This window comes from Hippopotamus amphibius, chromosome 10, assembly GCF_030028045.1.
Source record: "Hippopotamus amphibius kiboko isolate mHipAmp2 chromosome 10, mHipAmp2.hap2, whole genome shotgun sequence".
NCBI lineage: Eukaryota > Metazoa > Chordata > Mammalia > Artiodactyla > Hippopotamidae > Hippopotamus > Hippopotamus amphibius.
In genome coordinates, this window is record NC_080195.1 from 13,419,447 (window position 1) to 13,432,993 (window position 13,547).

Consider the following 13,547-nt stretch of genomic DNA (forward strand, 5'->3'; position numbering starts at 1 on the left):
GAAAGGAAAGAAAGAAAGAGAGAGAGAAAGAAAGAAGGAAAGAAAGAAAGAGAAAAAGAAAAGAAAGAAAAGAAAAAGAAAGAAAGAAAAAGGTAGAACAGGAGAACAATAGCAAGCTAAAAAATACAATAGTAGGAGACTAACAGATGTGTTAGAAAAAATTAGAAAAAAAATGGAGCAACAACTGGATCATAAAACAACTGCAATATCCTAAGTGAGGGGGTGGGAAGAAAAAAAAAAAGAAAGAAAGAAAAAGGAAAAAGAGAAAAAAAAAGAAAAAAGCCAGAAGAGGCCTTGGCTGTGGGGACAGGGCTTAGACAAGGGTGGGGGGGGGGGGGCGTAGGCAATGGGCAGAGCCTACCCTTAGAGAAAGCCCTGGGGGTGGTGGGGAATGGGGCTTAGGGCCAATGAGGTAAAGGGCCCAGAAATGCCTCTGGTCCTGGCAGCAAAGGACCAGGTCAAGGTACCCAGCGGGCTCCCTGGGCCCAAGTTAGTGGGAGAGATGCAAGCACCTCCCCTAGTCCTCCAGTCTTGGAGGGTCCCTCCCCCTTGGGTTCTCTTTTTTTCCCACTCCCTCTCTCCTATTCCCCTAGAACCCTTACAGCTGCAGGGGGCACTGAAAGGCAGGAGACCAGACTCTGACGCCCAACAGGCTTCCCAGGGCCAACTGGGCTAGGGTAACACCTGCTGCACCTCCCCAGATCTCCCAGTCTGGTAGGGTCCCTGTCTGCCTCTCTTCCTCTCCCCTGCTCCCCACTCTCCTAGGTTCTAAGCAGCTGGAGGGGACCCAGAGAATGAAGGAGCAGGTCCGGGAGCCCAGTCAGCCTCCCTGGCCAAGAGAGCAGGCGAAACGCCCTCCAGCCCCTCCCCCGGCCCCTAATCTCAAAGCTCCCACCCCCTCCTGCCTGCCTCTCCACCTCCTCGCCCCCCCTCCCTCCTTCCAACACGCCCAGGACCCAGACAGCCCGGAGGGGGCCTTGGAGGGTGGAGGACCCAGCTGGGGAGCTCAGCAGGCCTCCTGGGCAGGAGAAACCCAATCGCAGTTTCCCCGATCTCCCCCAGCCCCCAGCAGTCCCTCCAGGCAGGAACCTCTCCCCTCCCCCAGCCACCCCCCCGGGGCACCAGTCCGGGCAGGCTTCCCCTTCCCGGCCCCTCTGACTTCTCCCAGGTCTTACCCAGTTGCTGCGGGGTTCCTGTGGTCTGCTTGGGCCTCAGGTCCCCTGCTGGCCTCTGGTAACTGTTCTGTTTGTGGAGAGACGCAATCTCCGCATCTTCCCACACCGCCATCTTGACTCTGCCCCCTGGCTTACTTTTAAATAGAGAACTTAGAGAAAGTATCTCCCATAAAATCCAGTGACCAAAATTGAGTAATGGGGCTGTATTATCTCCCACCATTTAAGGATAATAGTTTTAAAATTGTAATCTGTTTATTATGCTGTTTTATTTAGGATGAATATATGCCACATTTCAGGATATTTTTCACCCAGAGCTCTCTGCTTATGTTTACTTGGAAAGGATACCAAGGATAGTATAGAATCAGAAACTGACTTGGTTTGGAAATTGGTTTAATACACAGAACATTTAGATTTAAAAAAGACAGGACTTCCCTGGTGGCGCAGTGGTTAAGAATCCCCTGCCAATGCAGGGAACACAAGTTTGATCCCTGGGCTGGGAAGATACTACATGCTGCAGAGCAACCAAGCCTGCGTGCCACAACTACTGAGCCTGCGCTCTAGAACCCTCGAGCCACAACTACTGAAGCCTGCACGCCTAGGGCCTGTGATGTGCACCAAGAGAAGCCACAACAATGAGGAGCCCGTGCACTGCAATAGAGTAGCCCCTGCTTGCCACAACTAGAGAAAGCCCGAGCACACCAATGAAGACCCATTGCAGCCAATAAACAAGTTTATAACAAAAGACAGCTGTTATTCTTACTAATAGAATGGCTTAACAGTAAATATCTCGAAGGTCAGTTGTAATTTTGTACTGTGTTCCTGTATTTATGTTGATATGGGTTTAATGCTCTGGAAGTTTTAAATTTCCAACAAAATAATTTAGTGTTCCAAACTTGCCTACACATTGGAACCCCCTAGGGAGCTTAAACAAATCTGCTTGTGTCTTGTTCTGGGAGATGGTGATTTAATTTTTTGGAAATAAGTCCTGGGCTTTGGAATTCTTAAGAGATCCCCATGTGCTTTTCATATGCAAATAATTTTGAGAACCATTGCTGTAATGTGATCAGATTTAGGCAAGGGACTTAGAAAATTGTTCCTTGCCTTGTTCCTCTGCTCCAGCTGAACTGTTTTGTACATTATGCAAATGTTTATGATCTAATTCTAATTTGGACTATGGATGTCATGGACCTAAGGTGTGCAATTTTTTGTTTTCTTTTTAAAAAAACAAGAACTTGCAGTTACTATTCGTAATGATTCCCTTTTTCACTCCCTCTGCACTTTTTAACAGTTGATTTTAGATGTGAAATCCATTCAGTATCTAAATAAACTGATCCCATGGATTAAAACATGAAAAGGCTTATTTTAACTGGTTACCTCAAATTCATGAATATCCACCTAAGTGTAGTTGATGTCATGTATAAACAAACCTTAATGAAATGTACTAGAGATTCACACTTTTTCTGGGTGAAAGAAGGCATGCATGTTTAAAGTCTTGGTGCTTTAAGGTCTTGGTGCTGGGCCTTAGGCTGAAGACAGTGAAATAGAATAATTTGCATCAAAAGTATAAATTTTACCATCTGAGCTTCATTATGTTAAAAAGAATGACAGAATTATCTGCAAACAAGCTGCATGTCTGACAGTGTCTTGGTAGACAGAGGTTATCTGAGCAATAAGTAGAAAAAAGACACTAATTTATAAAGATGTTCAAGTCAGCTAAACACCCAGAAATTCCTCGAGTCAATTTATATATGTCGTCAGGCTTACTTTAGAATAATAGTGCTTCGCTGTTGCTTCATCCTTTGTGACACCCAAGCCAAGCTGCAGACACCGTGCATGGTAGAAAGAGGCCATGGCCATGCCTCTGCTGATGAATTCCGGGAGACAGTCCGTGACCTGCGCGATCGTGGGGATGTCATGAGCCTCATCGTAGTCAGCAATCCTGTTACAATATCCAGTTGTGAAATTAAGAATGGTGTCAGTTACGGTTTACATTTTTATAAACATGCCCAGAAATTGTCCTTGTACCCCAAGTGTTTTCCCTATTATTTCTACCAGTTTGAGAAATCAAACTTGTTTGCTGTGTGGCGAAGGGTAAATAGAATAGTCAGCTGACACCAGAGGAAAAGAAACTAACTACAGTGGTTACTCTATAGCTTCCTAGGATTATACTGATCAGGCTTAATCACCACTAGGAAACATTAAGTTTAGCAGAACTCATCATTAACAGAACTCATCATTATTAAAAGAACTCATCACTTTGCAGATTTAAACAATAAGGGAAATGCATTTTTCTATCTTTTTGGATATTTAAACATCAACCTTGAATTTGGACTTTAGTCACACAGGACCAGAAAACATTAAGAAACTTGCACATCTATAATAATGGACAATAAAGAGTCATTCTTTATAACGCAGATACAGACCTGGAGAACTACATGAAAACGAATCAGCTCCATGTCAACTGTAACATTGTGGGACGTAGGAACATGGACAATAATGGAAAGTTCCAAACTATGTGAAGTCTTAGTTTTAACCAGATGGGCACTTGGAGATTTGAGACATCTGAGACCGCACCGCTAAGTGGCCTGCTGCCTGGTGGCCAGGATGTTGGGGAGGAGAGGGTAAAAGCAATTCCTTCATCCTCCAGTGCCTCACACTGGGCTCGGGGAGGGGGGCCTGCAGGCTCTGTTGGAAGGGCATTATTGGGAGGGAAATGACAGCATGGCCTTACAGCCATTCTAGAGGACACCCAGGTCTGCTTCTTCTGATTTGTTGCATTCATACATTGTGGATAAATAAATGCAGGAAAGTACACGGCCTCAGAGAAAAGACATTTCCATATACTTTATGTTAGTGGTGGAGTCTTTTAACCATTCTCACTTTACATTCCTCCTCAAGCTATACTGCAATTGTGCAGTTATAGAACCTGTGGCTAAGGATGTAGGAAAAAAAGTTTAATATTTCTCATGTGCCAAGCTGTGTTAAATGCTTTATGTTCAGTTTTTTATTTTTTTAATCCAGAAGAAACTACTTTCTTCAGGATTACAAAAGAACAACTGATGCTCCCGAAAGTTAAACTTGTGTAAGGTTACTCAGCTGGCATACAGAGCAAATAGCACTGAAATCTTGCAAACTAAAAGCACAGATGTACTATCCAATATGGTAGCCACGAGCTACGTGTGGCTTAAAATCCAATGACATTTACAAGTTCAGTCCTCAGTTGCAATGGCCACATTGCAAGTACCGATAGCCATCATTTCCAATACTGCAGCAAGTTCTATTAAACAGACCAGGCACAGAACATCTAGTAAGATTTTTTTGTAGATGTTTTTATCCAGCTTACTCACCTTTTTGAAAATGCAACACACTTTGTGAAAAATTTCATCTTATAGAAATACTCCACAAGATTCCCTTGAGCATAGACATTTCCACGCTCCGCTGCTTCCCTCAAGCAATGCAGGGCAGCCTCAGTATCCTGGCGGATGCCTTGTCCATAAAAGTACATGAGCCCAAGTGCACCCTGGGACTCCAGGTTTCCATTGCCACAAGCTTGTGAATGCCAATAAAATGCCTAAGAAAAAGCACAATTCCACAGTATTCACAAGGTGGAATTATAAGAGACTATCTCTATAAGATAGTACTATTAATTCATCTCTAGGTCATGGCTCTAGTCCCCTGAACGTATATCAGGCTAGCACCAACTTCACACGCCTGAGAGAGGGTGCTGAGGGGAGCCATCGTTGTCTGCCCACAATGCAGGCAAGGTCACTGACTCAAACTCAGCTGCTCAGGTGTCAGGATTTTCAGATTTTCCAGAGGAAGGACCAAGAAGGTGGGAAATGGGAACCAAGTGTCTGAAAGGCTCTGTAATGAAGCACAGCAAGGAGAGGAGAGCAGCTGATGTAGATTGTGGCCATCTCTCAGATCCACTTGGAGCTCCAACGGGATCAAAGACAACCAAGGATAAAAACCTGCATGTGGTTCAAGCATGTTTGCTCAATACTCGGCTGCAGTGAATCCGAGTTAGCTCAAACTGACTTCCAAGCAGGTGCATAGTTATCTGACAAGGATCTTGTGCGTTACATTCCTCCTACAAGTGTGCCCTTAACACCTCCTCATTTTCCTCTCCCTATAAGATTTCTTCCATCATTTATGGTTAAAGAGGTTGTACTGACTCTCCCTTCTCTTTTACCTTTTATGGTAGGATATTTTGTATGTGTTCTTTTTATAGCATACGAAGTACTCACATCGTGGTCTCCGTTGCTAGAGGCGGGGAAGGCAGCATTCATAGTTGAGGAAGGGGTGAAATGAGCTTGGAGATCCTAAAATGTAAGCTTTCTTTACATTTTAAAGAAATGTAAGATATTCAAGACTACATACTTACTCCTCACCACCCTCCATTCACAGAAGAAACAGTGAAACAAATGTTAATCTACACAGGATGCTAGGATTTAAACAAATAGATCACTGTTACCTTCTCTAACTCTTTGGGTTCCTTTGTTGAGTAATACAATCCTAGGATACTTTGAGCCTTCACACTAGCTTTTGGATTTCCACTGTCTGCAGCAAAAAGCCACAGTCTAGAAGAGAAGGACAAGGCAAGTTATTCTTTGTTTAAAGTATTTGATTAAAACAAAAATCCTGTTCTCAGGTCAGTTTACCTTTCAGCTTCCTCGTCTGATCGTTTAACGCCTTTCCCTTCATAATAAGCTCTTCCAAGGTTGTAAGCTGCTGCAAATTTTAAGTGTCTTGCTTTGGGACACGGAGAATCAACGATTTTCTTCATATATTCCACTCCTTTTTCCTTCCACAAAGGAAAAGAACAAAACAGAAAGTCCCAGTTTAGTTCTCCCCAAACTAAGTTTTCTCCCAATAGTGCCTTCACCTTTTGACATGACGTAGAATGTCATGAGTCTATTCCTAGCAGGTATGATTGTGCTCGATTCTGCAGGGCTAGAAATAAGTAAAAGTCCATCTCCTGAATCAGCGTTCCCAGGAGCTCTGGGAGATAAAGCACTCCATTTTATAGCTTCCACAATTGCATTACGTCTCAATACGGTTTCCTCTCTCATCATAGCCCTTATTCTGAATCGGCACAGTTCTTAGAACTTAAAGTGTAAGAATAGCCAGTAACTTTCATATTTCTAATCCTTACCGGACATGAGTGAGCCCCAAACTCTCTTCTCTTCAAGCACTTTCCTAAGCTGTGCTGAGTGATAAATTTACACCTACTACACTCATCTTCATAGGACATCTGCATAGTCACAAACAACAGAAGACGTTCTAACCACTGACGAGAGGGCTGCCCCCCCCCTCCAAAAACCCAGACACAAACTGTTTACTAGACCAGGTTCCTCTTGACCAACACACAGCAAGCCTAAACGCTGAGCCAACGAGGTTTGCAGCAAAGAGGGTTTATGAGGCAGCCAAGCAGGAGATGGGAGAGCAAACCTCAAATATGCTTCCCCGAAGGCAAGGAGCTCGGGGTATTTATGGGATAAAGAAGAAAGCAGCAGGGCGGTCAGAGGCATGGGGAGAGTGGGAAAAGGTGATTGGAAAAAGGTGCAGGAATCTTTGCTCTGTGCAAGTGTACCTAAGTTACAGGCCTCTGCGTGTTCAAAAAGTCACTAAGCAACAGACACTTGCCCATGCCCAGCTGAAGGGTCAGTGGTTCGAGCCAGTCTTAACGAGCTCAGCTTAAACAAGACACAGCTGACTCCACGTTCCTAGAAAACAACTCAGGCAAACATCTTGTTTAGGCTGCGTGCTACCTGGAGGACATGTGAGTCTTTAAAATCACCTTGATTAGTGAAGGCAGGTGAAGTGGATTTGACCCACGGCTTCAGTCCCTTTACCTTTTTTTAATATCTAACACTTTTTATTTTTATTTATTTTTAGCTTATTTTATTTGTTTAAAAAATATGGAACGCTTCATGAATTTGCGCGTCATCCTTGCGCAGGGACCATGCTAATCTTCTCTGTATCATTCCAATTTTAGTATATGTGCTGCTGAAGCGAGCACACCTTCTTTACCTTTTGATCATTTCTCAGTTCTTGAGGAAAAGAGTTGAGGACAGCGCTGGCTAATTCCTGCTGATAAGGGGCAGAGGCCTAACAGGGGCTTGAGGAATCACACTATTTAATATTCATTTGAGAAAAGCCTCTTGTTCTTGGTTTCAAGTTAACATTCTGATCCCAAACAAATAGCACTTACGTGCCAGCTGTCAAGACGTCCACAGGCCCACACTGGTAATAAAAACTAGACAACTGTGTACCCGGGGGTGGGGGGCATGTGTATGCTGTGGGGGCACACAGAATGTCAGACACACGAGAACTTAGATTCTTATTTTTAGGATTTTACCTAGGACACCAGGGACCAAGGGGTCGGCGTCTTACTTTTTTACGCATTGGAGTGTTGGCCATTATCAGTTTGAAACACTTAGATAATATCGAAGGGACATAGGCTGGGAAAACTAAGTGTGGTTTCTACGATATCCTCACCAAATAGAACCTTGACAAAGGTAGATGCCAGGGTTTTTTCTGCTGTTGATTTTTGTTTGTTTTGGTTTTGTATTCTGAGAACATGAGAGGAAAACCAAATTTTGGCTTAGTCAAGAAAAAACAGGGGACAGGACATTTTGTTGATTAGCCTAATTTGATAAGTCACACCTGAAGTCACAGTGAAGTTAGGGGTTAACAGCAGGCACAACCAAGGGGTCAGCATGATCAAATACAGAAGGTTCTGGATGACACATCCAAAGAGAGAAATTACCTACTTTTGCCAAAGACTGAAAAATCCTAATCACTGAATTGTCCTTCCCAGCCTGAGAGGTTAGAAACAAAGAGAAGGCAGGACAAAAGAAAAAACAATCAGGTAACTAGCAAATTATTTAAATTGCTTTCTGAATTTTACTTTCTCAAAGCCACCACTGCAGCAATCCCATTCACCTTAATTTCTTTCTCGTGGCTTTTCTTCTGGGGGTTCACCTGCCCACTAGGAGCAGTCAGTGTTGGGGTTGAAACCACCATGGTATTCCTCCCATAGCATGGTTTCCTTTTCCCGGCGCATCCCTCAGAAGGTCCCGTCCAGCGAAGATGGAGCTGGTCTTCAGGACATTTCTCCTCCATGATTTCAGTGTAGAGGTTCATTGTTTCCTCCTTTAAGAACTTCCTGAAGGGGTTTTGCTGTGAGTCCAAAGTTGGGGACCCAAAGTCAGCAGAACCCAGCCATTCTCAGAAATTCCTGCAATTGTCTCTCGGTGGGAGCTGCAGCCTTGCCCTTCCTCCAGAGGGCAAGTCTCTCTGTCCTTGTAAGAGTTCAAAACCCAAATATTTAACAGAGGACTTAGAACTCTGCTTTTTCTTGGATATCCGATAACCTCATTCAACCAAAAAGGTTGAAATCAAAACCGCATTCTGGTCTCAGGCGTCCTTTGTTTTACTGGTAATCAGAATATCACCCACATCCTGGAGCAGGGCTCCCTCATTTAGTTGAGGGTCCCTCAAATCTTTTGCCAGCATTTTCCCAAATACTACTGGTAAAGTTTTAAATCCCTGAGGACGTACTGTTCAGCAGTACTGTTTAATTCTTAATATCTAGATCTTCCCATTTGAAAGCAAACAACTCCTGGGATTTAAAACAAGGATATGCAAGAAAAAGCATCTTTCAACTCAAACACAGTAAACTATCTCTGGACAGATTGGGGAGCAGAGTGTGTGGGTTAGGGACTACTGGATAAGTCTCTTTTACAACCTGGTTTTCATTAAATTGTGTACAAGCTGACTTCAGGTGGTGTCCTAACCTGTATAGGCCTAGCTCTTTGCTCTTCTTGGCCTCCCGTCCTCCCAGGTCTCTGGACTCCTCTTTGCAAATCTCTTATGGGATAGTTGTAGGCTGTTCTTTTGGGGGTTAAAGCAATAGAACCTGCAATATGCATGCCTGCTCTGGTGGTACTTTAATGTCCATTCACCCAGGTACAAAGGTAACCCTTGTATTTAGTTAGTAAATCTCATTTCAGAAGGGTAATGGGGCATTCAGACATGTATGCAAAGCTATGCTTCAGACGTGTTTTCCCCATCTGACAGTCTAGCAGCTGGAAGAAAAAAAGGCATTTTCAAGGTTTCTTTGGACACCCCAGTTACGAACAGTTTCAGAAGGAAGCTTAGAAAGCCAGGTATTTAAAACTGAGTAAGCAGCCCTGTCTCAATCAGGAAATTCAAACGTTGATTTCCTACAGTGATAGTCACCCGGGGCTGCCTGGGAGATGATGGACCTCACGAGATTCAAAGGAACCCCTGGTGCCTGTCATTCTTGGTCACTGTCATTCTCAGCTCAGGCATCTGATGTGCCAGCTGTTTACCTTCAGGAGCCTTACTGAGAATGGGACCCTCTTTTCCAGTGTCCCTCCTGTTTGCAATATGCACACTGGTGGGGTCCTGCGATCTGGTGCCCATTTGAGTGGAAGCTCTTGCTGAGTTCCCTGTGGGGGTCCTTGATTCCATCCAGCTCTTCCTGCTGTTAATGCAGCCGCCTGCAGAGCGGCCTCTTTCCTTTTCCATTGTTCCCTTTTCTCCTGAACCTGGTCTCTGCCATTAGAGACTTTAAAGGCAGTTTCAACAAGTTGAGACAAGGGCATCCCTAAAGGCCCTTCTGTCTTTTGCAGTTTCTTCTGTATACCAGGGGCACTCTGACCAATGAAAGTCAGAGTGACCATTTTAAGTTCTTTGGGGCTTTAGGGTCTCTATGTGTATGTTGCCTATAGGCTTTAAAGACCCTTTCTGGAAATTCTGAAGGATCCTAATTTGGTTTCTGTTTTACCTCCCGAACTGTATTAAGGCTTGTTTGGGCATCCCTCTTCACAATCCTGCAAGAACGCAACCTCAGTACTCAAGTTCTGAGTCTCCAGCTTCACATCCCAGTTAGGATCTGCTGTGGTGCAGCCATGCTTGCAGCAGCCCTCACCCGGTCGCATGAAGCAGATCTGCCTCCTCTCAAGCTTTATCCAGCACCATCTTATGTTCTTCTGAAGTGAGGAGGGTATTTAACACATTTGGAATATCTGCCCAGGTTAGGTTGTGGGTAGCAAAAAAAAAACAAACAAAAAAAATGAAGATTATAAAGATTTTCCATTCGCTTTGAGTCATTTCTACAAGTTGACATATTGTTCTTCCAATTAAATAAATCCGAAGTGGAGAAAGGGAAGTGGACCCAGATCCATCCCATCAGTTGCCCAGTCTCAGCATTCACACCCCTATTTGGGACCTACCTGAAGGATACTGCCCTACCTGCACCTGGGTAGCTGCCTGGCCAAGTTGCACACCCTGGCAGGTATGAGAGGGGGAGGCCATTCCTACTTCTCAATCTTCAGAGACTGGGGTCGGGGTGGAGGGGCAGTTAGGGACAGGGGCATGAGAGCCTGGGGCTGTGGTTCAAATGCCGGCAGTGAAGGAGCGGCAGCACCATGCTGTAAGGGTGGGGGAGGAGCATGAGAGCGGTCCACTGAGCTGATGGCAAGTTGTCCTCCTTTTCATTAGAATCAAGCAAAACAGGTTTCTTTGCCTTCCCCTCCTGTTGGACCATTACATCTACTCTACACTGGTTTATTGTGATACAAGAACATAAGAGAGTGTACATAGGGTATTTCATCCCATGTTTCTTCCTGTTTACAAAATAAATCTACTTGCAACGTTTTATTGTAACTTAAGGATCCATTTTCAGGCCCTTGTGCTCCAGAGTCTAGATGATAACTGTGATCATTCAGTGTGACAAAAAAATAACCATCTTTTATTTTTCCATGGATTCATAACTGAGAGTCTCCCAATTTTGGAGAACGTAGCCTAGAGGGCTACGAGAGGGAACTGAATTAACGTTGCCCATTTTGAAAGGGCTTTGCTCCCAGGTGGTCACAGAGACAAAATCTAAGGGTCCTTGCTATTGTCACCAAGAAGCTCAATCCCCAGTAGCCAATTCCTAACAATTAAGACAATCAGACATGGACAAACAAGACCAAAACCAAACCAAAAACCAGAGCCCTGGGCTTTTAACTCAGGTGCAGAGTACCTCAGCAGCTGTAACCTTTTATATTATCTGCCAAAATCCCACCAGGTGGGCCTCTGACCCACAATCTGTTCAGGGTTGCAAAGACAATCTAGGCATAGGTATATTTCTTTAATGGGGTTACTCACCCAAAAAAGTCTCCCAAATTCAAAAGCCCAAAGCCCCCAAAATGTTACTGAAAGTTGAGTCTAGCCACTCGCCACTCAAAAGCCAATACTCAAGAGGCAAGGCTAGTGGAAAGGAAAGTTTGCTTTATTCCGGAGGCCGGCAGTAGAGGGGGGGTACGGCAGATTCAAGTTCAGAGAAGTCGACTCCCCACTGACAAACCAGTGGGCAAGCGCTTTTAGATGAGAGTTTCAGGGGTGTATAGGCGGAGGGAGGGGACAACATGAAGAAACAGCACAGTCAGCTCTGACAGTCATCTTGAAATTGATCATGCAGTGGTCTGGTCACTGTAGATCAGTTCCAGGGTTGGTTTGTTCCCATTTCTTTGAAGCCAGTTCTCAGAACTGTGGTAGCTTATGTCATGGCTAGTCTGGTCATCACGTAGTTAATTTCTTCCACCTGGGGGGTGGTTTCAGTATCTACAAAAGAGCTCAAAGGATACGCTCAATATATTATCTCTATAGCCCTTGAGGAGGAACTAATGGTCCTTGACTTCATTCAGTGACTAAATTATTATTACTTGTTTTCCTTCACTTCTGCACTTTGTCACTTCTCTGAATTTCTTCGACTAAAGTTTTGCTACAGACAACAACAGGCAGGCAGAGGACATGGTGGGGAAGGACCATAGGGTCCTGCTCTGCTTCCTCTCTTTGCTACAAGACGAAACTAAGCACAGAAGGAACCCCAGGGTCAGCCTGGGAACAGACATGCCAGGGCTGGTCCACAGGTCCCCACTGCCTGCAAGGGGCCGACGAGCCATGGGCTAAAGGTTCCCCTGGACTTACCTCTTGGCTGGCTCACCACATTTGTTACTGAACCAGATTTGTCTTGCCAGATGCACAGTAGGCCAGACTCCGAGGTTTGCAGCAAAGAGAGGACCTATTCGCAAGGCAGCCAGACCAGAAGATGGGAGAACAAATCTCAAGTCAGCTTCCCAGCAGGCAAGCGGCTCAGGTATTTATGGGACAAGGAATAAAGCAGCAAGGCGGCCGGAGGCGCAGGGAGTGTGGGGGGCGTGGAGAAAGGTGATTGGGAAAAGGTGTGGTGATCGGCGGGCAATCTTCCCTCTGCACAGGTGTAACTAAGCTATAGGCCTCTTGCACGTTCAAAAGGTCACCAAGCAACGGATACCTGTGGATGCCCAGTTGGAGGGTCGATGGTCCTATCCAGTCTTAACCAGCTCAGCTCAAACTAGATGCCACTGACTCCAAGTTCCCAGAAAACAACTCAGACAAACATCTTATTGTTTATGCTACGTGCTGCTTAGAGGACATGAGTCTTAAAATGACCTCGACTGGTGAAGGCAGGTTAAGTGATTTAACCCACAGTTTCAAAACCTTCAAAAATCACTCCAAAGAAGAAAGTAATATTTGACAGTGAAGTACATTTTTATACACTGCATTCTAACTTTTATTCCTAACTGCTCTCTCAAAGTGCTATTGCTGGCTCAACAACACAGTAATAGATGAGAAAATAAAGGTGTTTTACTGAGTCCCAGATCATGGGGATTTACTTGTGTGAGTGTGTGAGATAGGTGTCTACCATTTTCTCCCTCAACTGGCTAGTAAGAGAGAACTTACGGTATAACAGTAGTAGAGTGAAGGGTCTGTGTAAATCCTCCCACAGATAGCAGTGATTAAATCGGGACCAAACATAAAGAACAACTTTTTAAAGCCACTGGGAAGTTTACCAAAGCAAACACAAACTGGAAGAGGAATAACTCTTGAAAACTGCAACTGAAAGGGATCCTTGAAGTTCAGTGAACCCTAGACAAATACCCTCTCCTAGGCACACATCATAGTCAAACTGCTGAAATCCACAGAAATCTTGCAAGCAGCCAGAGAAAAAGGACACATATATGGGGACCATCAGAGACTGACTTCTCATGAGAAGCAGAAGATTTTAGAATGGCATTTTTAAAGTGAGGAAAGAAAAAACTCAACCAGAAAAACAATTCATCACAAATGAAGGCAGATTGAAGACATTTTCAGGTAATCAAAATCAGAGATAACTCGTCACCTGCACCCTATACAAGAAATGCCCTTTAAAGGAAGTTCTTCAGGTTGAACAGAAAAGGAATATGGTGCCAGATGGCAACCCAGGTTGACAGGAAGGAAGAGCCCCCAAATGGTAAATATGTACAAATATAA

General features: G+C 44.4%; 1 protein-coding gene and 1 non-coding gene across 14 annotated transcripts in view; both read right to left on the reverse strand.

Moving 5' to 3' along the window:
- The window catches only part of LRP2BP (LRP2 binding protein), a 54,269-nt gene that overhangs the window by 17,472 nt on the left and 23,250 nt on the right, over positions 1-13,547 (reverse strand). For 6 of the 13 annotated variants that reach the window (XM_057697113.1, XM_057697112.1, XM_057697118.1 and 3 more), the window contains 5 exons: positions 5,837-5,979; positions 5,650-5,755; positions 4,523-4,746; positions 2,940-3,114; positions 1,176-1,305 (listed from right to left, as the gene is read on the reverse strand). In XM_057697113.1, the coding sequence (XP_057553096.1) occupies positions 1,176-1,305; positions 2,940-3,114; positions 4,523-4,746; positions 5,650-5,755; positions 5,837-5,979 (778 nt within the window). Of the gene's footprint in view, positions 1-1,175; positions 1,310-2,939; positions 3,115-4,522; positions 4,747-5,649; positions 5,756-5,836; positions 5,980-7,947; positions 8,000-8,123; positions 8,361-9,993; positions 10,235-13,547 lie in introns of those variants that run through there. The other 7 variants (XR_009047735.1, XR_009047734.1, XM_057697117.1 and 4 more) reach the window with 6 other exon arrangements.
- LOC130830685 (U6 spliceosomal RNA) lies at positions 7,091-7,197 on the reverse strand. The gene has a single exon (XR_009047853.1). It is a non-coding gene; the product is annotated as a U6 spliceosomal RNA (small nuclear RNA).